Genomic DNA, 24,931 nt, shown 5'->3' with positions numbered 1-24,931 from the left:
GTTACCTGGCAGCGCTAGGTGGGGGTGGAGGGGAGAGGGCCGGGATACTTAAGAAAGGAGGCTAATACCTCAGGTCCATAGGACAGCTAGTTGGAAAGGACTTGCCGAGCGGTCAAAAGTCCCTCTTTGCCGGAGAGAGAAGACTAAGCAGACTGAGAGGGAAGACTGGAAAGTAAGCCAAGAATGTAAAGGACTAGAGAGTTCCATGAGGAAGGGAATGTGCACCTTCTGGGTTCCACCCTTGCTAAAGGACAGAAGGAAAAGAAACAGGCCAGGTCTCGCTTCCACTTCTTTTTTTTTCTTTGTATTACCTCACTGACCTCAGGGATCTGCAATCCGGAAAAGAAACCAGATGGAAGCTCCTGATTAAAGTAATTCTGGCCACGTGTTCCTCTTAAAACAGAGGGATGACTTGCTATTCACCTTAGGATAAAGTCCAAACTCCTTAATAAAACCATTAAGACCCTTTATGATCTGGTCTCTACTTGCCTGTCCAGCTTTATCTCTTCTGCTGGGCTACACTCACCCCCCATCAGTACTCCCCGCCTTCCATCCCAAATCTACACTCAGTCACAGTGAACTGCTGTCAGTTCCTAGAGCCCATTATTCTCTCTCTTGTCTCTAGTCCCTGGCACACGCTCTGGAAGCCCCCTGGTACCACCAGCAGACCTTCTCACCTGGACACCTCCTGTTCATGGTTGAGACTTCAGTGAGGGTGTCATTTCCTCTAGGGAATTCTCCCTGGCTCTCTGCTGTATCCTAGGCCCTGTCCACCCTGCATTGTAGTGACTGGTTTTCTGGCTCCCCCCACTAGATAATAAGTTCTGCAAGGGCAGGGATATTATCTGTCTACATTAACTTGTTTGATTCATTGTAAGAACTCTGTAAACTCACCCCGGCTGGTGTGGCTCAGTGGATTGAGCACTGGCCTTTGAACCAAAGGGTCATTGGTTTGGCTCCCAGTCAGGGTACATGCCTGGGTTGCAGGCCAGTTCCCCAGTTAGGGGGCGTGTGAGAGGCCACCACTCATTGATGTTTCTTTCCCTCTTTGTCTGCTTCCCCTTCCCTCTGTCTAAAGTAAATAAATTTAAAAAATTAAAAATATATATAAATTAAAAAATAAAAATATGTAAATTTAAATAACTCAGTAAATTTTGCAGTGCTGTATTCTGCGGAGAACTTTTGTCTTTATTATTTAATTCGATTCTGGTGCAATGAAATGGCTTCACTTAGTAAAATTCAACACAAACATACTGATCATCTCTTCTGATAAAAAGAGAACTAACCAGGAAGAACAAATTTACGTACTTTTTTTTTATACCTCATAGGGCCACTTCAGGTGGAGGAGAGATAATGGACTGGCTCAGAGAAATTAAGCGATCCCAAATCCCACAAATAATTGCGGATGAAAGCAGAACCTCATCCTTTGACTTTCTAGTACACAGCTTTTTTCCACTATCTCACACTGTCTTAGAGGCGCTGTTCTAATGAAATATATTTGAGAAGGGAGGATGCTCAGAGACGAAAAAGTGTTCCTGTAACCCTTCTTAAATCTGCCCATTGAAACCCAGGCCTGAAATTATAGAAAAATGGCTCAGCACCAAACCAGAGTATCATTCCATAGAAGGTCAAGAAAAAAGTGTGAGGACCATGAGACATGGAATGAGCTGAGACGTAGCTGGAGGGGAATCCTCTATCTTGGAGAAGGATCTGAGAATTTCCACTGACATTTTCCACTGCCAAAATGTTTTCCTTGGGGCCGCCCTGAGAACAGGAGAGCCAAGTGGAATGAGAAAAGAAATGGGGGGGGGGTGCTTGCTGACCCTCTTCCAGCTCCAGCAATTCCTCAGCCCCGGAACAAATAAGGAAGATAAGCTAGAACCTTTAAGGCTGCCTCTCAGCCCTTTTCGTCCTTTCATTCTTGGGAGCTGGAGGAAATTGGTGTGTCACCCAAATCAGCATGAACCTAGTCTGTAGCAGAACTGGCTCCAGGCCAGGTTCAAAATGATTCCTGCGCCTTGGCCTTGGGCAGGGAGAGTGTGGCCCAGGTTCTCGCTCGCACCAGCCGGGATCAGTCACTTCTACCCACATAGGACCCAGACACTCTTTATCCAGCAGTGTTTTCCCAGTGTCTCCTGGGGAGTGATTCAGGGCCAAGGTGACAGTGGGTTTGGAGCCCAGATGAAAGGATCGCAGGGACCACAAGACAAGATCCCTTGTGTGGTGGCCGACTGGAAAGAGGAGGGAGTGAGTATGTGTGGAGGTCAGTGACGCAATTCTCCTGGCTCGCAGGGATGGAGGAGGAGAAGGCTCGCGGTGTGTCTTCTTATAAAGAGGCCCTTACCACATGAAGCAGGGGGTGAAGGTGATCCCACTGTGAGTCACCCAGGAAGGGACGCCGTGTGCCCAGAGCCCAGAAGAGAGGACTTGTGGATTTCCCACTCTTTCCTTCTATGATGTTTTGCGTAATCTGGTTGCTTTAGTCACTCAGGCTACGCTGCTTCTCTGTCTTCCAGTCTGTTCTTGCACCTCACTCAATACGATCCCTGATGTGTATGTGTTTTCGATCTATCGATTTGTTCTTGATTTCAATAGTCATTCTTTTAAAATCTAAAGCATGATATCCGTTAATTGTGAGAGACCCAAACCATATTAGTTGTGTTTGCCTTTGAGAAGATGGCCCGGTGGCTCTTGGCCAAGCCAGGTTGTTCTTAGACCGTGTTTGCTTCCTTTCTTATCTTCAACCAAGGCAGGTATCATTCACTGGACTGGAATCCCAAGGGATTCTAGGGGCCCCCTGGATCCAATTGCCCTTCAGTTGAAAGCAGCTCTAGTCTGGCCTTTATTGAGGTCTGGGATTGCAGAGAGCTCTGGGGAGTGTCCCTGTAATCAGCCAGCCGCCAACCCCACACTGCCTTGTAATAAAGCAACTCTATATTTGTTCTGTTTATAGTCTCCTCTGTAATAATGCCACAACCCTCACTGTTCTCTCTCTTTGGGGAGATTTTCTGGGTAATAGAAAATTTTGAAATGTTAAAGAGGATTGGAGGCTCAAAAAATGTTTTTTATCTAGGATGTGTCTGAAGTTGGGGAGATGCCTAGGAAACCCAGGCAGCCAGCGCCCTCGGGGAGGAGCGTGTTATGGCGAGCTTGTTGTGTGCAGGGCACTGTGGCTGCGACAACCAGGAGTGGGGAGGGGAGGTTTGGGAGAAGCTGCGGGTGCATGCTGTGCGGTCGCAATAGGTGTGGAGCACGCTGCTCTTGGGGTGGCGCGTGGTGAGTGTGAGCAGTGATGGAAAGCCCTATTGTGGCAAATTTCAAAACTGTCAGGTATGTGGGAAGGTGAGACCTAGAAGTTAAGCCTCAGAATAGAACCTTTTTTTTTCTTTTCAATCCTCATCCAAGGCTATATTTATTGATTTTAGAGAGAGAGGAAGGGAGAGAGGGAGAGAAAGACAAATGTCGATGTCAGAGAGAAACATTGGACAGTTGTCTCCTATATGCGTCCCGACTGGGGATTGATCCCACAACCTTTTGGTCTATGGGATGACACGCCAGCCAACTGAGCTACCTGGCCAGGGCAGAATGGAAGTTTGAAAACTCACATTCCATTCATTCTTTCACCTGACAACCCCTTTGCTCTGGTCCCCATGCTTTTCAGGCCTCAGCTCCACACAATCCCCAGTTCTGCTGACATTCCTCCTTCCTGTTCCTTACAGTTTCTCCTGTCTTTTCTTTGTAACCCAGGAAGAAGTCAGAGACTGTTGTGTTGAGGAGGTGAGCAGCCAGCCACCTTGATCTAGGCTAGCGAGAGCGAGACTGGTGTCCCAGGCTGACGGCTCTGCAGTTTACCAATGGGATGCACAGTGGGCATTGTTGCTGCCGGGGTTCTTGCGAACAATTCTGGTTCCCTCTTTCTCCCTCCCTGCTTTACCTTTGCCCACTCCCACCCCACCCCCCGGATTCTATAAATACTTTATTATATGGCACTAATAAAACTTCAAGTATTTCTTTTTATTAGAGCTACATAATATGGTAATTGTGTGACAGAACACAGCTCCCGTGAGCAGCCCCCACCCTCTTCCTAGGTGTGGCCTCTCACCACCTCGGCTTGGGCGAAGCGCACAGGCCTCTCTGTTCCTCCTGAGTGTGTGTGACGGGGGCAGGGTCAGCTTTTCAGACAGAGTTAAGGGGTCAAGGCCTTTGCGTAGGATTAGGAGACCGGAGTACAGAGTACTTTTCTACTTTTAAGCACAGTCTGTCCTGGTGTGTGAGTCCAGCAGGAATCTTATTCGCATTATTTCTAACCACTGCAAAAGGCCTCTTATCCTGCCTTTCTTTTTAATAGTGTCGTCATGGGCCATTGATTAGGTTTTGAACTTAGATCCAGGGCTGGGGTACACAGGTTTCTCTGGTTGACTCTGATTCACAGTGCTTCTCCGTTATTTATTTCTAATAACAGTCATCGTTCTTTCTGGCGTCTCCAGGTTCGGACTCTGTCAGTGCTGAAAGAACCTGGTCCCTTGCGTCTCTTGCTGCTTTAGCCCTTGAACCTCTTTCCTCTTAACACCCGTGTTGGCTGTCTCTGTGCCTGTTCGTTTCATGGAAGGTACGGAGCTAGAAACCCCACACTCTGCTGTAGGTCTTTCGTTACTGTTCATGTGCGACCCGCTAACTGTGTATCTTGTTGCCTAATTGAACCTTATTATTTGATTCAGGTTTTTGTCCAGTGAAATCTGGCTTTGCACCTTCCCTACCCCTGGACTGTACCCCTGGACTGTACCCCTGGACTGTAGCAGGTCACTGTGGCCCTACCCCTTCTTCTCTGAGTGGAGGAGGATTTCGTTTCTGCATCCTTCCTGCTGCAAAGCTTGAGAATTGGGGGTTTCTGCCTGTGGTGCAGCTCACAGAACCCTCTGTGCCAGGGACGTGGGGTACAATGTCGAGTCCCGTCTTAACTGCCCTTGTGTCCAGTGTTTGCAGAGGAGGCAGCCCCCTACCTGGACCCTGCCATGCGCACCTTACTCCCCATGGAAACATGGACATATGCTCTTTCCACCTTTCGGGCCTAGCCAAGGTTAATATTAGACCTTCTTGCTGGGCTGCTGTTCCCGAAAGCCACAGGGTGATGTTAATATTCATGTGACCACAGAGGCTCATCAATATTCATGAGGTATCTGCAGTCTTCCTTTAGGCCCTTAGCTTGGAGAAAACAGGAATGATTAGGGTTTCTAGGACTTAAAACTAACCCTATTTCCTGGAGTCTCTTGAGGAAGAGGCAAACCTTAAGAGTAAATGTCTGGGCCAAGGGAAAAAGGAGTTTACATGCCAATACCCTAAACTGGTCTGACAGCTGAGCGCAGGGGTGCTGGGTGGCTGCTGCTAATGTTATCATCCTTAGCCAGCGTTTATTGACTCCCACTGGGTGCAGGTTCTTGTAGGAGGTTCCTTGGAAGCTGTTAAATGCTCAGTGAATGCTGGGCGTGCAGAGTAACTGGCATGATTCCTGCCCCGAGAAGCCTGTGGAGGAGAACGGGAGACAGGTGTACACAAACCTGTAATCCAAGGTGAGAGTGCTATGCTAGCGCTATACACAAAGTCAGTGCTGAGCAGGGACAGATGAGGAAGTCATTTTCTGCGGGGAAATTAGTGAAGGATTCCCAGGGAGCTGTTGAAAGGACGGTGGACCTAATAAAGTAAAGCAGAATCTTCTGATTCCTTTAACAGCTCTCAGGAAGGCAACCCCCCCACCCCCCACCACACACTCACACAAATGCTTCTCCTGGGCTCCCTGCACACCAACCTTGCCTGCCACTCCTTCTGCCAGGTGCTTCAGCTATTCCATTATCTTATTTAAGAGAATGTCTTTCCCATAAAGTACCTTCTATTTCCTAGGTGGGAAATTTTCCCTGAAGTGTTTAACTAGTGAGAGCTCCCGATTATGACATAGTCTTTGGCATAGTTTGGGTGTGTGAAAATGTGAGCATCATTCCAAACCGTATAGTTGAAATGAGGACAAGAGGTCCTGAGGCCACCTTCCCGTTGTATTTAGCAACAGTTGGGACTCTTAGGGTTTTGGTGTCATGTTTGAATGGTGCCTGGGGCCCAAGTCCCATAGGAAAATTAGGACAATAACGAGAGAGATGGAAACAATTTTTTTTAAGTATCCAAGGAAAAGGAGATTATTTAATTCATAGAGTAGATTGAATAGGAGTAGTAGCTCACTCTTTTACATGTGAACACTTAGCATACACAGGGTGATAGATGGCTTTTTTGCATTTCGTTCAAGGTAACACAAGAAAGGTGGAACCTGAATTATAGAAACAAGCATGTAGCTGCAGTAGGGAGAGGAATTTTTTGTCTGACTAGAATGTTACTGGAGAAGATTTGGAAACTCCCTCCCTGGAATTCTTTGTGATTCTCTTCCTAGCGACAGGTGTAGTATGTGTAGTGCTGCTTGGGAACGATTCGGGGGCAAGAGTGGGGGGGGGGTGGGCATGGCTAGCCCCGAGGTTCAGTGATTGGCTCCATCCCCCTCAATTTCCTGGGTCACGCAAGAAGACTGCTCCCTCTTTTCCCAGATGACAATGCTTTTTATGGAGCCCTACATGTTTCCTGTGGTGACATTTGGGAAAATACTTGCATATAATTTAAGCTGTCAATCCCAGGCATCTCTCCATAATTTCTACTAAGGACTTGTAAATCTTGAGGTCTGAGGAAGCTGACCTTGGAAGCTGCATGCAGTTCCTAGACTTAGGTCCAGGAATGGGTTGTAGGGGGGAAAGCAACTTATCTCCAAGGAATATGAGGAAAGAATAATACTAACATTCTTTCTCTGTACACACTCACTGTCCCATTCTGTATATCCTTCCTTTTATAGCGGCTTATATTTCTTTATTCTGTCTCTGCACCAAGTCTATTTATGTTTTGCTCTTGCTCTTTGCTGTTCGCACAGGTATCCTTTAAGACAGTGAGAAATTGCCCGACTACCTTAAATACATCAGATAAACGATGCTAGCATGAGGGTTCCATGCGAGTGGGAACTTCACGTGTCTTACTCAGCACTGTGCCTCTGGTTGTGCCTGGTTCATATTAGGTGCCTCAGAAATATTTGTTAAATGGATGAACCAGTGTTTATATTTGTGAGATGAACTGCCTTCTCGGTGAGCTTATCGCTTACTAGAATGTTTTCCCGGACCGTACTGAGGGCCACAGGAACCGGAGAGCAGAATAAAACATCCCCATCATTGCCCATTGGGTGACACTGCTTCCATTCTACTGTTTGGTGACAAAGGAGCGGGTTGTCTCCATGCAAAATTAGAATTTCTACCTAAAACCACAAACCCCAAAAACTATGATATAGAAATATATATGTGGAATCCACTAAATAGAGAAAGGGCTTGTTGAGCATTAACAGCTCTCACATCAGAAAGACTCTTGGAGAAGGAACTTCACAGACTAATGGCCATTAAGACTAGACCTAAAAACCCCGGGGGAAGAGGTTCTGGTTAGTTGGCGTTTCTAAGACATCTGTCCCAGAAAACAGAAGGGTGGACCTCTGGGTTTGTCCATTGAATGCCATAGGACTACTCCTTTTGGTAGAAGTTGGGTTTCTTTTCCTTGGATTCCATTGCTTTTGGGCTTATGATGAATTAAGGTGAATTTGAGGTCCATCCAATATTAGGATGTATTCTACACAGCTGCCAGAAAAGGACAGTAGGTGGCGCCAAAACATTGTCATACTTCTCACCCTGGCTTTGGGAAAGATTGGAGGTGGCGAGAGGGAAGAATTCTCTTTTGAACTGGGGACACAGGGGGACCCTGGCTGTTGTTTAGGTAGGAAATCCTTCTAGAATCATTGTCTGCTGGCTTCCATCACCTGGTATCTGTGGCTCCAACGGTCTACTTTGGGAGAGGACTGGGGGTTGAGGGGCAGCTGGCAAATCCAAGAGTGGAAGAAGAACCTGTTCACTTTTCATCCCTGACATGACAGTGTCTCCTTTAGGGCCTGATTCTTTTGGATGCCGCGGTTTCTCTTAAGGCTCTTGCCTTAATCTGGCCAGCCTCCTTTTTCCTTATTTCCATCTCTGGGCATATGCTCATCTTAGGATATTTTTCTTGTTTCAGGACACTTTCCTTAACGGATAGATTTCTTTTTTTTCTCTTCACCTGCCTCCCATCCCAGTTTCTCTGTGAGGCTGGGAGTGCGGTTAAGGGCGTGGGGATGGGGATGCTGAGTCTTGGGCAAAGTTAAAGTGGAGGTGCTGGTCTGGAGAGCGGAGGAGGACAGGGAAAGCTGGTTCACTAGCTCTGGGTCGGCAGGGGGGCACCATTCAGGCAGCAGGACACTGAAGCAAAGTGTTAAAAGCCACCTTCTATCTGCCAAAGCCCAGAGTCTGGCTCTTTAGTGTCCACGCGCGGAGCCCCGATTGATTCCCACAGCCTGGTTAGCTCTCTCCGAGCATTGTCCCTGACGCCCCTCATTTCCCCACTCCCTTCCTAAACCCGCCGGGCTGTCTCCAACCTTCATTCCTTGAGCTTGTTCCTTGGGCCTCCCCCCTTCCCTGGGGCGGGTTTAAGGGCTGGGCGGAGCTGTCCGCCCGAATCCCTTGGGGCCCCTTTGGTTCCTGGTTCTATATATATCCCTGTCCTTCTCTGAACAGGGTTTGATAGGGCTTTATGGGCATTTCCATCCGCTCCACAGGCACAGCCGTCACAGAGACGTGTTTCACCCGAGAAACCTCAGCGGAGCCTGGCCTGTGGCGGACTCAGTCTGGCCCCTGAATCAAGGCTCTCTTCTCTTCCTGCCCTCCCCTGGCCCTCCCCCTCCGGCTCCCGACTACCTACCCCCAAGTGAATAACAGAGCTCTGGGGAGCACTCAGCCTCCCTGGCACGGCACTCTGGAACTCCGGAGACTCCCGGAGAATGCTTTAGTGTCAGTTTCTCCACGAAACTGGCTGGGGAAGATGCGAACCCTGACTTCTGGCTTAGACTCTGCCGTAACAGGGCCGCTGGGCATTTCTTGAAAAGAATGGACCCACCCAGTGGGTGCCGGCAGGTTCTCCTGGACATATGAAGAGAAGGAAGAAGAACCTTTATGAACTGAGGCTGGGGGAGCCAATGGAAACCTAGGGAGGAGGGTCAGGGGTGGAACTGGGTCCTATGCGTTCAAAGGGATGAAGGAACAGGGGTGTTTAAGACAGGGGGTAGGAAAGAACACTCCCCTTCTTTCTCCTTCTAGGACCCCCTCCTTCTCCTTCTCTGACTAGGAGATGGGCTGAGGGAGTCTTCTTTACTAAGGGAAAGTCTGCGCAGAATAAAGGGAGAAACCTGTTAAGCAGGCTAAGAATTACATGGAAAAGCAATAGGACTCCCCCCGCCCACCCCCGCCCTCACATTTTAGGCTGTCCAACATCCCAAATAATCATATTAGCTACCATTTTTTTGCACCCATTGAGGCCCTCTGGCTGTAAATCTTCTTACTCTTCACAACCTTTTTATGAGTTGATATTTTCCCATGGTACAGAGAGTGAAACAGATTTAGAGAATAAAAGTTGACCAAAGTGACATAGCTCATAAATAAGTGATGAAGCCAGCTTTCAAAGCCGGTCGGCTAAAACCAAAGCCCACGCTCTTTCCACCACACTATACTGCCTCCCTAAGGAACCCATAAGAAGGTGACAGAGCTGATGCCGACTTAGTCTGTGGTCTGAATAATGTTTAGTCTCTTTCCGTTATTTAAAACTTCACATTTCCACATGGTTCTCTGAACCTGACACCTGTGTTTACTTGTGAGTTTCCCTGACATTCTGGCTGATTCCTTGAGCTTGGGAATTCCCAGGGCACCAGAGTGCTTGGCTGAGCCCCATAAAGGATTGGTCCATCTGTGTGCATCTCTCTGCTATTATCCGGCTGAATTCAGGCAAGAACGCAGCTCACCGTTGTTGCCTAAAGGCCTTCATCCCCGGCTGAGAGACATCAGTCCATTTGTGACTTTGCTGTGTCCAGAGTGGCCTGCCTAGGTATTTTCTTTTCCCTGCTATGTTTACTGTACTTTCGTGGGATTTCAGATTTCCATGATGGCGGAAGGCTTGTAAAATGCTGGGGTGGGGAAGGGTTACCGTGGCAGGAGCCCCGGCCAGGCCAGGTTGAGCCAGCACTACAGACAGCTTTTATAATGGTGTGCAAGGCTAGGAGGCTTGTAAAGGCAATGTAGGCAGATAGGGGGATAAATCATGCAAGCAGTGGGCAGGGTGGTGAGCCGAGGTTAGGAATTAACTTTGTGTTGGATGGAGCCCAGATTGTGGGATGGGAAGAGAGGCCTCTCCTCTTTTCCTCTCCTCTCAGCTCTGTTCTTCGCCTCTCCTTTCTGTTGGCCCTGTTCACTGCAGGCTGTGACATGTTTGCCCTGGCCCTTCCTGTCCCTCCTCCAAGTTGCCTGAACTAAATCAACAAGGGAGAGGGTACCCCAGAGCAAGGGAAGAAAGTACTTCATGCCTCTACCAGTCAGATTGCTTTGTTTTACTACAAATATGGAATGGAACTTCCTTCCTACAGCCAGAGATGAAGGTGTCCAGTCCTAGCTCCTTTCTGCTTTTCTCATATATTATGGCCTTTACCTAGGAAATGGACCCAAATCCTTCAGGATCGTAAAGAAAGCAGAAAATGGCCTCAGCTATTTCGAGGTTCCCCATCTTGATGTAGAGGCTCAGCCTGCCTGAGCCAGGGCGCCGACTTTGGCTTCTCTTGCGGGCTAAAGCACATCCTGGTAGCTTCATTCAGGAATTATATTTGATGATGGTGCCTTTTTCAGTGCGGGGGGTGGGTGGGTAGGGGTGCCCTGTGTGTCGTGTATGGAAATGAGGAGGGAGCTGGGAGGAATGTAGAGAGGCCACATGAGCGGTCAGAGTGGACTTCATGTATGAAAAGAAGTCGAGCTTAAATTTTCTCTGAAGACTTGTGTGTGCGCACTCAGTGGCTGTGTTACGAGGTGGGTACTTATTGCCAGGACAGTGTCTGTAGGCCTCCTCAGGTCTGAGTTACGTCTGTTCCGATCTTTATTTCTCCTCACAGCCCTTTGTGTAATGCTTTGAAAATTGTGGGTAATCAATAAGTGTTTTTGACTATCTTTTTTTTTTTGGCTCTTGATTGACACGATCAGCCAGCCGCCAGGCCCTTTTCTTCCACGCCCGCCTTCCCTCCAGCATCTCCCACCATCCGCTGCCCCTCTAATCATCACAGCTTTCAAGTGGATGGCTCAGCCCAGACTCACGTCGTTGACTGCGTTTCTTCCTCCCCAGATCTGTAATAACAGCACTGCCACTTTTCTTTCTAATTAGGCCCTAATTGAAAACTGGTTGCATTTGGACTTTTCTTCTGTTCTGCTTTTTAGTTCCAGTGGTGGAAAAACATTCAGCTGAGGTTTGGGTTTTTCCTTTCTTTCCCCCACCCCTTTTTTTCTTTTCCTCCTCCTCCTTCTTCTTCTTTTTTTTTAATATGGTGGGATTCTTTTGGGAAAGCTGTCCCCAGCCTGCTGGAGCCCCACTCACAAACCCCGGCCTTCTGCTGGAAGACCGGGTCTTTTCAAGTGGTTTGCGTTGAACACGTCGCAGGCCCCCAATGCCTGTGACAGTTTCTGTTAATTATAGAGGCTCTTTCCCCCTCTCACATTAGTCAAAGGAGTTTTGTGTGTTTTAACAGCGTTTTCCCTTGGCTTGAATAAGACTCTGTTCAGACATTTCCTAGCACTGGTGAGTCGGCAGCACACACTGGTACCCGGTAGCAGTGTTTCCTTATTTGCTTCTCTAGGGGCTTCGGAGGTTGCCGTAGAGGGATGCTTCCTAATGTGCCTGCAAGTTAGCTGTTTCTGGGCTACAGACACAATTCTTACACCATCAAAAGCTTCTGCAGTGTCCAGGCTCAGATACAAAATAGTCGTGTCCTTGTGTGTGCAGATGTCCTCCAGGCATCTGGGTCTCTTCTTTGTGCTGTCAGTCTGCCCCCAGCCTTGTCCAGTCCCGTGTGAGAGTCCCCTACTAGCCCTTACTGTCTTTGTTGTTGGGTTACATCAGAGTATTTCCAGGACCCTGGCAACTTTCATTTTCTGTTTCTTAGGTCTTATTACCATTACCTGTAACAGGCCTTTGGAAAACCTATGCTGCTGTTGTTTTTAATTGCAAAGTGCCCTGCCCCTCTGTCTTCAGACCCCCAAGAATGACATTTTGCTTGTTATTAGGCCAAGGCATTCTAAGTAGGAATCAGCCCGGGCACATGGTCTGCTTAGGGGCATCTCTGACAGGTCTGTCTACCAGTTCAAGTCAGAGAGAGCAGATCCCTGAAACATACAGCATTCAACCGGAAACCCTATAGGGGGCTGCATTTTGCTGAGTTTTGTTGAAAGTAGACAGCCTGAATTTAGTCTGGGAGGGGATCAGCACACAGGGTCTCACAGAGGCAGCCATGGGTGAGGGTCAGGAGACCCCTCCTGGTCATGGCATCCTTGGACACACCACCTCTAATTGTTCATTGCTTCTCCCATTGCGCATTGTGGGCTTTATTGTTTTTTCTTTTTTCTTTTTCCAGAGATTTACTGAGCTGTGAATTTCTCCGTAGGAATATTTTGCTTTTGAAGATGCTTGTTTTTGGCCCCTGCACCAACCATTTTCCCAGCCCCTCTGTCTGAGGCATTGATCTTATTTGGAACATTGTGGAGGAGGATCATAAAGAGCGATAGATGGATGGGTGCTGCTCAGGGTGTCTCCTGTGGGCTTTGGTGCTTAGAGTGAGAAGGATGAACTTTTGCGGTATGACATAGGTGACAGTTTTAATTATGCTAACTCTCATTTCCCTTTTTCTAAAAGTGTGGTGTGTTTGAAACTAATACCAGTTCTGGCTGTAGCTTAGTAGGTTTGGCAGGGAATCTCAGGCTGTACGGGGAAGGTTGCTAGTCCAACTTCTCCACAATTTATAGAAATGGAACTAAGACTTGTGGAAGTCATTGCTTATGGAAAAGATGGGCATGGAACGAGGCCTCTTCTTTCTCTTCTTTTTAATCCTCACCCAAGAACATGTTTTCACTGCTTTTAGAGAGAGAGGAAGGGGGAGAGAGAAACATGGATTGGTTACCTTTTTATATGTGACCCGATGCGGGGATGAACCCGCAACCCAGGCACGTGCCCTGACTGGGAATCGAACATGCAACCTTTCGGCCTATGGCACAACGCTCCAACCAACTGAGCCACACTGGCCAGGGCGAGAGGAATCTTTCCTACATTAGAAAAACAAAAGCTTTGGAGGCTGTGGACCGCTGAACCTGGAGCCATATCACTTCTCTGGAGACCCTGAAGAAGGACAAAGCCGTAGGAAGAGGGTCATGAAAATTCATAATGATTACATTTCTTTTTTAAAGTTCTTGGATCCAAATTCAAGGAAAGTGATTCCCCACATGGAGTATAATTTCCCCATTCTCTTCCCCTTTTCTTTCCTGTCCATCTCCCCCTCCCCCATTTTTTGGGAGTCTGATCTCCAGCACGTATTCGGTGCACTGAACGCAAAACATCTTCCTGCCCTGTGACCACAGAGACTGCAGCATTGGAAATTCTTTCTGAATTGCTGACATGGTTGTGCTGTACATTGTGTTTACATTTTATGACACACGTTTAACAATATAAACTGTAATATATTAAGGTAAAACATTGAACAAGGAAAGCAGAGTCAAAAGATACTAGTGATGTATTTGGTTAGCCTCGAGGAGGTCAAGGACTTTAACTTCATCACTGCATTTTTCATGTGCCTCGAAGTGATAGACGCCTGTCTACCCCATGCTTTGAAGGTGCAGAGTGTAAACAGTGGGCCACATAAAGGCACAGGAGCTTTCTGTACAACTGGGCAACTTATTTCATGCATTTTGCAAAGTATATTTATTTGAAATACTTTCAGATTGTGATTCTTGGTGGCACAAGTGTTGAGGGGAGGGCGCTGTCGTGCCCTACTATGTGGTGATTAGATTAGACTTGTCTGCATATTAATGATTATGAAAGTCATGAGAGTAAGGAAACTGTAAAAGGGGGTGAAGGCAGCAGAGATTCGGGACAGAACCAAGTAGCCCGGCAGCTGTGATGTCTGTTCCTGTAAAACCGTGGGTTGCCAGAGATCAGCTTTCAGGGAAATAGTGTTTATGAGTCCTTTCTCCCCCTTCAAATAGGGACCTCTGCAACTGGGGATATGGCTTCGGGGGCATATTTCAGCAAGCTGGCCTTCCGTTATGCTGCATCGAGGGAAGGATTTAGGTGTATACCTTTAGGAGGCTTCTAACAAGTTCTGGGTAAGCTCTAGTTCCCCCTTCTGACCTCTGGCTTTGCTTTTGGAGAGATTGTAGTTAGCTGGCCAGGTTGAAGTATAAACATGCACAGTTAGCTGGGACAGAACTAATAAAGTAATGATTTATATCTGTGTGGTGTTTACGGTTGGCAGTGCTTTCACTGACACTGCCTTCTTTTGGTTCTGTCTTTGTGAATTAGGATGAAGGTTTTGTATTATTACCCCTATTGTATAGGTGGGGAACTGGAGTCCTTCAGTTTCCCTAGGTTACTTAGCACATAAGCAGCTGAGCCAGGACTCAAACCAGGTTAGTTGAGATGGTTCCATTAGGTGAAGTTGGTCACCTGGTCTTCTCCCTCGTGACTCCTGGTTTGACCAAGGGCCAGGGTTCAAAAGGATAAGCTCTCCAGTGTTCTCTCCCTTCAGCTCCAGTCTCTGTTATATTTTTCACTATTTTTAGCAAATTATTTTCTTTCTGACACTTTCTCTTTCCTCTCTATTACTACTTTTCTGACCCCCACTTTCAGAGACTGCCTTATTTGCTTTCCTAGAAATTCCTCTTTTAAGCCTTTTGGGAACTTTGACCTACCAGTAGTAACTACGTTTAAGAGAGTGTTTAAAATCTCTCCTGCCCCTCTCATTCATCCCCCACCCCCAAAGCACAGCCTCGCCCCATCCTGCCATCGTGCTGGCCAAGCGCGTGGGGCAGCTGTGGTCAGTCCCATTTATAAAACTGGTAAATATGGGACCGGTTTCTGTCCCCTCCAAAGGTCAATATTTGTGCAGAGTTTAATTTTAACTTAACAAGCAGTTGTTTTCTGCAGCTGCCCTAGTGTGTTGTGTTGTGTGTGCTTTCCTTTCCCTCCTTCCCCCTGACTGTGCGTCTGTGTGTGTGCATCTATGTTCACACTGTACACTTAGTTCTGGTCTTCAGAACCTTCAGCCCACGGGCTTGCCTGCCTTGTATCACAAAGGACATTTGGGCTGAAGGGAACTAGGTAAGGAGCAGTGGGCCTAGCACGTGGGGAATAACAGTTCTTTGTTCTAGGGGTTAGGGGACAGAGAACACTGTTTAGTCTTTGGTAATCCTAAGGTCATCACCACATTTTGCAGGAGAGATTCTAGAATGCAGGATTTGAGAGAAATGGTCCCCTCTCAAAATCAGCACTGTCCCCCTACATTGCTTTTTTTTTTAGTTTTATTTTACTTATTTATCTTTAGATGGGAAGGGAAGGAGAGAGGGAGAGAGAAATATCAATGTATGTTTGCCCCTCATGTGTCCCCTGCTGGGAACTGGCAACCCAGGCATGTGCCCTGACTGGGAATTGAACCGCGATTCTTTGGTTCACAGGCCTGCACTCAATTCACTGAGCTATACCAGCCAGTGCTGCCTGCATTGCTTTCTAAGGAGTGTCATTAACCCCTTATCCAAGAGTCCTGGGTTCTAAATGTCAGCAGCTGCTTCTTAAGTAAGATGAGTAAAATGTATAAGTCATCTCTTAAGGCCTCTTCCAGCTTTGAAAATTCTACGATTTTATAAATATTAGGGCATTGGACTGGGTATCAAGGGTAAATTCTATTCCAGTTCTGAGCTTTAACATCATTTAAAAAAAACTTTTCCCTCTGGTCCTTGTTAAGGGGATATGACCTTGGCTCCTTACAAGGCTTTTGTTTGAATATATGAGATTTTATTTAAAAGAACTCCGAGCTGTTTAAATAAAGAGAAGTACTTTCATACTAAGCTTACCTTACCTACCTGTGTCCCCTTTCATCAAGCTACTTAAGTTTTCCCTGCTGGTGGGCACGTGCCCAGTGTAGACAGTTTTGCCCGACAGGTGATCAGCCCAACTCCTCAGAGCCGTAGTGTGCAAACTGGAGGAGGAGCCATCTCGAACGATGGTACGTGGGCTCTAGGCACAGGGGCCGCCTTATTGCTCTTCCTTTAACGTACTGCACACGTGCCCTACCGCAGGACCTTTTCACTTGCTGGCCCCTCTGCTAAGAACGCCCTTTCCCCTGGTATCTGCATGGCTCCCTTCTTCTCTTCCTTTGGGTCTTTTTTCATGCACTGCCTTCACGTTGAGGTCTTCCCCGTCACCCTATCTAAAATCCTCACCCCTGCCAGCACTTTCTGTTCCCTTTTCCTGCTCTGTTTTTCTCTTAGCACTTATCACCCAACGTACTGCAGATTTTCATTACTGCTTTTCTCCCCTGCGAAGGCATGGATTCTCCGCGAGGGCAGGGGTTTTTGTCTGTGTGTTCAGTGCTGTCTTCCCAGTGTCCCCAGAACAATACCTGGCATATAGGAGCTCTGAAAATGTGTTTGTCTAACACATGGAAGGAGGGAGGAAGGAAGGAAAGGAAAGTTCTCTCATAGGCTCCCTGAACTGACGATTCTTCATAGGGGGTATGTAACCCACAGGGAAGGTGGGCAGAATAATTTGGAGGCCTTTTCAAACTATTCATACCCTTGCCGAAAATTCTAATATGTGCTCGCTTTACCCCAGCATGGTTGGGGATCATTGCATGTGACCTCTAGTTACTGACGAAAATAGATGGTATACCTCATGTTGGGTGGAAAGCCGGGAACCACTGTCCTAGGCAGCCTGGCGGGCCTGTCCCCTCCTGGCCTGTGAACTGCAAGCAGCCATCATGGCTAGGAGGAGACTTGTTGTTTTTCTCCCCTTTCCCAGCTTCCCCTACCTCCTATATGCCCCCACCCATGCCTCCTCACCCCTCCCCTTTCCTTTATTCTCAGCCAGACACCCGCCCCCTCCAGCACACAGAGGCTGCCTACATTGTGAATGGTTGTAGTTGGGACACAGAGAGCCCTTGATGGCAGCAAGCGCTTCTTGTGACATCAGCTCTGTGGCTTTAGGGGGAAGGCTGTGGCTCCGGGTCCCCAAGGGAGGGGGCTGTTTTTCTCTTCTTGATCGTTCACGTTGGTGCCGTCTGACTTATAAACTTTAATGGCCAGTTTTAAAGGTTACTGCCATGGGGCACCTTTGTTGCCAGTTTTAGTTTTTTAATTTGGAAACTTTTTTTCCCCTTGTGGTCTTGGGAGGAAAGATTTGGGGCCATTTGGGGCTGGGAATTGGCATTTGTGGGTGATGATGAGATAGCACAGCAGCATTCTGGTTCTGGCTCCAATAACCAGAATCTCTGGCATGTTATCCAATGGTCCAAATGAACCCAATGAGAAGGGGAAGACTGACATTGAGATGTATAGTCTTGGGCAGTACTGGTCAAGGATATAGCGGATTGGGAACTTGTTGGGCTGTATGAGAAGAATGGTAACCATAACACTGAGGTACTGGGAAAGGAAGCAGACTTCTCATTCTTTTTTTTTTTTTTTTAGATTTTTATTTATTTATCTTTAGAGGGGAAGGGAAGGAGAGAGGGAGAGAAACATCAATGTATGGCTGCCTTTCGTACTTCCTCTGCTGGGAGTTGGCCTGCAGGGAACTGGCCTGCAACCCAGGCATGTGCCCTGACTGGGAATCGAACCATGATCGTCTGATTCCCAGGCCCGCGCTCAATCCACTGAGCTACACCAGCCAGGGCAGACTTCTTATTCTTATTCTAAGACTTTAACTCTTCCTTCACCTGCGCCCCAGTCCTTTGCTCTGAGTGTGAACACCACCGACAATGGTCAGGTTTCATAGGGATGGACTCAAGGCTTCAGACATAGAATTCATAGTCGGGAATGTGGCCTGTTGGTTATTGCCCAGAGTAGCACGAGTACAGGACAGAGAAAGCTTCCCTGAGTCTTTGTGCCAAGAGGAACCTGCTACAGAAGGAGGGGATGGCTCAGATCTCTAAGATACGCAGTACCAGGGCAGGTCCCTCTGGACGTAATACAGGGTCTTGGATTCAGATCTCACTCCTGGCTGTTCTTTCCTGGGCTGGACAGAGCTGGATTTGCTTCTTGTTCCCTGTGATGCAGGGCGGGGGAGGAGGTGTGGGGGTTGGCTCTGGGCTGGGCCACAATTAGTGACCTGGAAGCTGGGCTGGGCACCCAGAGGCTATAAATAGCAGACATGGAGCAGTCGCTGAGCGGACTCGAAGCCCAGCCAGACTAGCCGCGTTTCAAGTGGTCTGGGTGGGATTTTTTTTCCTCTGTTAACCATTTGTACATCTGGTTTCCTCAGTGTTGGTGGGGGCAAAGGAGGAGGGTGGGGTTGAGAGCAGAACCAGAAGTTCGTATGCGGAATAGCTCCTTGATTAATTATGTTATATGTGTATCTTGGAGCTTCTAGGGTCCTTACCAGGCATCTGGGAATAAGAATCGCAGCTGCCAGATCAGGTCCCAGAGCAGGCCGCGTGGTGCGGGGAGTGCAGACGTCCTGCAGGGCCCATGGCACTAAGGTGCGGCGTGTGTTCCCAAAGAGGGAGAGAGTGGAGTCTCAGATGGAGCCACTCAGATCTCTGGGGAGCAGGCCGGGGCGTCTTGCTTCTTAGTGCCCTGTGACATTCGGTACCACAGGCCCTCTGTCCTGGCCGGGCAGATGGATCGGCTCACCTGCTTCCTTACAGGCCGTGCTCATCTCGCCTCTCTGCGTTTGTCCCTGTCATCTACCCTGGGCTCAGAGTAGGATACTTTGGGGCGAATTCCAGTGCTTCCACTTATTTGTCACTTGGCCACGTTATTTAAGCTCCCTGGGCTTCTGTTTAGTTCATCTGTCAATGAGCAACTTTCATAAAATACATCCTAAGATCCTTTCTAGCTTTTATAAGCCCGTAAATGGATTCCAGTCAGCCCATTGCTGTTTCTCTTCTTCAAGAAGAAAATTCACCTCTGCCAGGAAGCCTTCCCTGAGTTAGCAGTTTAATTCTTCCCAGAACATTAGCAGTTACATAAGTAGTTTATCCTGTTTTCTCTTGCATTTATCATCTCTTTCTTTGCAGTTATTTTCTTGCTATTTTCACATATTTATATTTTGTCTCTTCAAGATTACAAGTCCTTTGAAGCAGGCAACCATATCTTCTCTGGCTCTACCTCTCACAGCACTTAATGTTGCAGGCACTGCTGAAGCCCACTAAAACTGCCCGAGAGTCAGGCGGCGGGCAGACTTGAGTGGAATGGGAAATGGGAAGAAATGAATATGGTTTCAGCAAACTCCACTTTGATAGGTATCGTTGTTGGAATAAAATGGCAAATGGAAACACAGATGGGAGATTCCATGAGCTGTACCCAACCATGGGATTCCAGTCCCACTGCTTTGCCAATTCTTCTTCTTGCTCTTTTTCCGTCTCTCATCAGCAGGTGCTTTTATCTACGAGAGCAGCCTGAACCAGCAGGTTTTCTGGGCACTGCTTTAATAACTCTTGAGTGTGGGGCTGTATCTTGCATAATGGCAAAAGGACGTTCTGTTCCAAGCGTAGGCCCTTTGTATTGAGTTTCAGTTCTAGTTTCAATAATCCACCTGTTTGCAACTTCCTTTATGCCTGAAGATAAGGATAATAACACTTGTTGATAGCTGTGAAAATGTATATGACATTGTTTTCTCTGAGTCCAGGGAGAACTGTGTCTCTCCTAGTTGGCTTTTCTGTCACGGGGCTTTGATCTTCTATCCATTGTTTCATTTTTTTTCTCCTACTTTTAGCTCTTTGGACCAGGCTAAACAATCCCTCCCCTCTTGAGTGTTTGCACTCTCCCAGTGTTAGCAGAAGGTCATCGTGTCTGGTCTCAGACGTCACTTAGACCATCTGCCTGGTTGAAGCCCCTAATCGCTCCTTTTTCATTCTTCCCTTCCCCGCCCCAGGCCAGTTACGTTACTCCTGGAATTCCTCTCTACACTTTTGGTGCCAGGGTGCCCGATAGTGGGCATGTGAACCAGGCAAGGTCTCCTTAAATCAAGGGAAAGACAGCATTTCTCTATCTTCAAGATGTGATACCTTTCAGCCCAGGTTTTGAAGCAAAGAACTTGGTTTTGTTAGTATTACCTTTCTTTCAGTTAGTTCATGTCAAAAACATTTATTGAGCACCTGTAATATGCTGGCTTCTTATTAGATACGAAGAATACAATTCTATTTTATTAAACTTAGCAGGCATCTCAGTAATTACTATTTTCAAGATATTATATCAGAAGATGGGGATTCAAAAATAACTGAATCCAGAATTTGTCTTCGAGGCGCTTATAACTCCGAAGAAGTACGTGTCAGACATGTAAATACTGAACTACAGTGCGGTGCAGAACAAAATGAGAATAAATATAGGCCTAAGTAATGTGCTTTGTAAGAAAAGAATAATGTAAGGTTTAGCTCTGGCTGATGTGGCTCTCTGGATTGAACACTGGCCTGTGATCCGAAAGGTTGCTGGTTTGATTCCTAGTCAGGGCACAAGCCTGGGTTGTGGGCCAGGTCCCCGGGGTGAGGGGGAGTGCGTGCAAGCGACAGCCAGTGTGTCTCTCACACATTGATGTTTCTCTCCCTCTCTCCCCTCTCTCCAAAAACAAGTAAATAAAATGTTTTTCAAAAAGGATAATAAAGAAGGTTTAACTTTGGCTTTTTGAAGGTCAGTTTGTGAGGTGATGAGGGAAGACTTTAAGAGGAGAGATCTGAGCTGGAGCCTAAAGGATAAGAATTTCTCTAAGTAGAGAAGGTGGAAAAGGATACTAAAGTAAACAGCTTTCCTTCTTTGTAGACATAGTTTTTGAGAGAATAGGAAAAGGGCATATTCAAAGAATGGCCCTATTTCTTCTTGAAGTATTTTTTAGTGCCTCCTCTGCGCTGCACCGATAGAGCAAGAACCAAAACAAGTGTTGACTGGCTCAGAGCTTACCGTCCAGTGCGCTGTCAAAGTAAACGTGGCATTGTTTTTCTGTCCCGTTGCTGCCATCATTCGCCATACCTCTTGCTGTAGTAAGTTCTTTGAACTGAAAAGAAATAATGGCTCGTAACCCTCTGGGCATTGGCATCTCCTTATTTGGTGCCATCTACATATTTCTTGATTGTTTCTTTTTAGCCAGGTTTTTGACAGGTCAGTAACTGAGACCAGATTCTGTCACTTCCCTAGACAGCAGTGATGACTGATATTTTTGGTAAATATCCCACATCATTGGAAGATTACGAGGTGTCTTTTATGTCTTATATTTACAACACACTTTCAGATTTTGGGGAAATTGATCATCTGTGTGAGTAACAACTGGTAAATATTAAACTAGAAAATGTGATTAACCAGAATTCCTCAAGCAAGCAAGTGATTGTCACTCCCTGGTATTGTGTTTACCTTGGCTGAATCTTCTCCCCTTCTCTCGGTGACTGTGCTGATTCTCAGGACCCATCTTTTGCTCAGCTGATGTGTGTTTCTGTTTTACCCATGGTCTCTTTATGGCTTTAGGCCATTTTCATTTGGTCAAGTTAAGCCTTTCTTCCCAAGTCTGCAATTGCCTTTGCCTCAATTCTAAGAGAGGCTGACAGTAGGAATGAATCCAAAATTCCATTCATTTTATATTCACCACATCTGGGTTTCTTTTAGCATCATTTTTCCCCTTGAGAACATTTTCAAGGTTCTCCTAATTTTCTAGTGTTGTTTTTTTTTTGGTAGTGGACGGGTGCCTTTTGGAAGATTACTAAGACATTTCCAGGCCTGATTATCTAGTCTTGAGTCTATTTATGTGCATCCCCCCTTCTCTACCACCTTCTCTCCTATTGTAAAATTGTTTCCTTTCCTCTCTCCATTTACTTTGTAGGCATCTTATTCTTAAGCCCTGAGTTGTTGGTGATGCTTACCCTCTGTTCCTCTTTGTTTCCTGGGGAACCATTGGTTCTCCAACGAGGAGTCTTCATATATCTTGCATTCTCTTGTAAGGGAACACTCTAGGTGGAGAGTTTGACTTCAGCAACTACCCTAGTCCGTCAGTTCTGGAGTTCTCTCTAGCTGGACCTTTGCAGTCGTCAGCACTACTAGGGGACACTCTGTTGGCCCAGTTGTGGGGCGAAATCTCCCTTTCCCATTAGTCAGTCTGCGCCTGGCCCTGGGGCCACCACACTCAGCCTCCCTGTCGGTGTGCTGCACGGCTCCTGTGAGTTCCGTTCACATGAGTGTGGTGCCCCCAGAGTCTTGCAGTTTAGCTTAACCTGCCTTTAGCTCAACCAAGGCAATGTCAGTATTTTGTTTTTCAAACCTTAGGCAAAACAGAACCAAAAACAAGAACCTTCCTACCCCTCCCCCAAACAGACCTTTAGATAGGAATAAATTCTTCCTCATGCTATCATAATGTAATGCATAAACAATGCAAGTTCTATTAAACAAACAAACAAACAAACAAACACTTTACATATGTGTGCTCTGGAGTTAGGCAGACCTGGGTTTAAATCCTGACTGTAACACTTACTGGCTATGTGACTCTGTGAGCAAGTTACTAAACTTGTCTAAATGGGAATCTGGAGTCAGGTAGTCTGGGTTCAAAACCTGGTTCTACCAGTTATTAGCTGTGTGACTTTGAGAAAGTTACCTAACCCATCTGGCTTAGTTTCTTTTTGTATAAAATGGGCATATTAGTGCCCTCTATAGCGTGGTGAGAGCTCAAGAAGATAATATAATTTAGTTAGGTCCTCTTCATAGTGTCTGGCACATAATAAGTATTGGAAAGTATTGGTCATGTATATAATTATTATTCTCCTGTTGTTTTACCTGTAGCAATCACTATACTTAATGAAGACAGTATCCTCTTGGTTCAGTGTTTACTATACAAACAAATTCGAAGACAGTTTTTATTATTCTTAAACTAATATATTCTTCCCACCAAAATAAACAAAAAGACTTTCACCTTAAAAAATGAATGAGTGGTGTAGCTCAGTGGATTGAGCACAGGCCTGCGAACCAGACAATCATGGTTCGATTCCCAGTCAGGGCACATGCCTGGGTTGCAGGCCAGTTTCCGACAGGGGCCAGTTCCCTGTAGGGGATGCACGAGAAGCAACCATACATTGATGTTTCTTTCCTCTCTCCTTCCCTTCCCCTCTAAAAAGATAAATAAATTTAAAATATATTAAAAAATGAATGAGATTCTCTATCAGCAAAAATTAAGATTTCTTTGACAAGAATATGGGGTATTGGGTATTCTTTATACAATTTTGGTGAGAAGTTAAACTGATACATTATTTGGGGAGTGCAATTTTTTGGCAGTGTCAGATACATCCTTTCATTCAGGAGGTAGGAATGTAATCTGTAGAATTATTAACATGCGAAGACATGTGTACAAGTATTTTCAAAGCCACATTGTTTGTAATAGGGAAAACTGGAAACACTTAAATGCCCACTGTTATGTAAATCTGAGAAATTATGGTTTATCCATACATGGTAGTACAGTGAAACCATTAGAAAGAATGAGGTCGATTTGGATATACCTTGGAAAGGTGTCCACGATATACTATTAAGTGAAAGAAACAAAATGCGTAAGAATATATTTAGTGTAGTCCCATTTAAGGGGGGAAAAATCCCTGTGTATGGGAGTTCACATAACAATAGAAAAATTCCGGAAGGATACACATCAAGTGATCGTCTCTGAGGAGTGGGTCAGTAGTGAGAGAGGGGGTCTTTTGCTTATATTCTTTTGTAGTGTTTAAAGTTAATGTAAAGCATAAACTTAAGTGTTAAGTCAGTATGGTTTTTTGTAACTTTTTAATATTTATTTATTTATATCCTCACCTGAAGATAGGGTTATTAATTTTACAGAGGGGGAAGAGAGAGAGAAAGGGAGGGAGAGAAACATCAGTTAGGTTGCCTTTCACACGTACCTGATGGGGACCAAGCGTGCAACCTAGGCATGTGACCTGGCTGGGATTTGAACCTGCGATCTTTCCATCTGTGGGATGACACCCAGCCGACTGAGCCACACCAGCCAAGGTTTTTGTAACTTCTTTTAAAGGAAGAAAATAAATGGATGAGTTTACCCAGCATGGCTCCTTATCCTGGTTTCTTAGCTTCCTGGCCTCATTAGTCCAGGCTCCTTGCCTCATCCCTGTCTGAGCTGGCAGGGAATTCTCAGTCCCTCTGGGAATTTACATTCTAATTCTCTTCCAGAGTGTAAGCACTAGATGAGGTCCTCTGGATTCTTGGCCATATTTCATTGCCTCTTTACTACTCTGCCCTTTTTAGAACACCCTAATTTCTAATCTAACAAGGAAGGTCCTTCCCTGACTGGCCCCAGGAATTCTACTTAGGACTTTAGGCATACCTGTACTAACCTTTCACAAGCTTTTCCTTTCTTGGAAATTTCTTTAGCTCCTGGATCCTTGAAAACCTTGTTCTCAACTCTTGACAGAGGTGTGTCTGTTTGTTTGACTTCCCGATATTAAAGCTGGTGCTGTTCCTTGGTGATGCTTAGAAAATTATCCTTTTGTTCTAGACTAGTTCTATAGTAGACTGGTAAATACAGCGTGACTTCTCCTGGCATTGCCACATTCCTGGCTGATTCTACCTTGCAAAAATAACAGAGGGCTTCCTTCTTCTCCCCACCACTCCCTTTAGTGGACCTCCTCCTGGAGTCCACCTTTTAGTTTGAGGAACATCTTCTGCTTCCTCATTCTGTCCTCTTCTCCTACCCGTCCCCAAGTCCTGGACCCTTCCACTGTGCCTTCCGGAATTAATAGTGCACCTTCAGC

General features: G+C 46.4%; 1 protein-coding gene across 3 annotated transcripts in view; it reads left to right on the top strand.

The window, feature by feature from the left end:
- The window catches only part of NHEJ1 (non-homologous end joining factor 1), a 76,134-nt gene that overhangs the window by 28,722 nt on the left and 22,481 nt on the right, over positions 1–24,931 (top strand). Inside the window, exon 6 of one of the 3 annotated variants that reach the window (XM_037029310.1) lies at positions 626–919. The exons of the other annotated variants lie outside the window; for them this stretch is intronic. Within the exon in view, the coding sequence (XP_036885205.1) occupies positions 626–763 (138 nt within the window). The 3' untranslated portion in view covers positions 764–919. Of the gene's footprint in view, positions 1–625; positions 920–24,931 lie in introns of those variants that run through there. 3 annotated transcript variants of the gene reach the window in all.

This window comes from Sturnira hondurensis, unplaced genomic scaffold (assembly GCF_014824575.4).
Source record: "Sturnira hondurensis isolate 20B ecotype Veracruz unplaced genomic scaffold, ASM1482457v3 Scaffold0020237, whole genome shotgun sequence".
Lineage (NCBI taxonomy): Eukaryota > Metazoa > Chordata > Mammalia > Chiroptera > Phyllostomidae > Sturnira > Sturnira hondurensis.
This window is presented reverse-complemented; position numbering and strand designations above follow the sequence as displayed.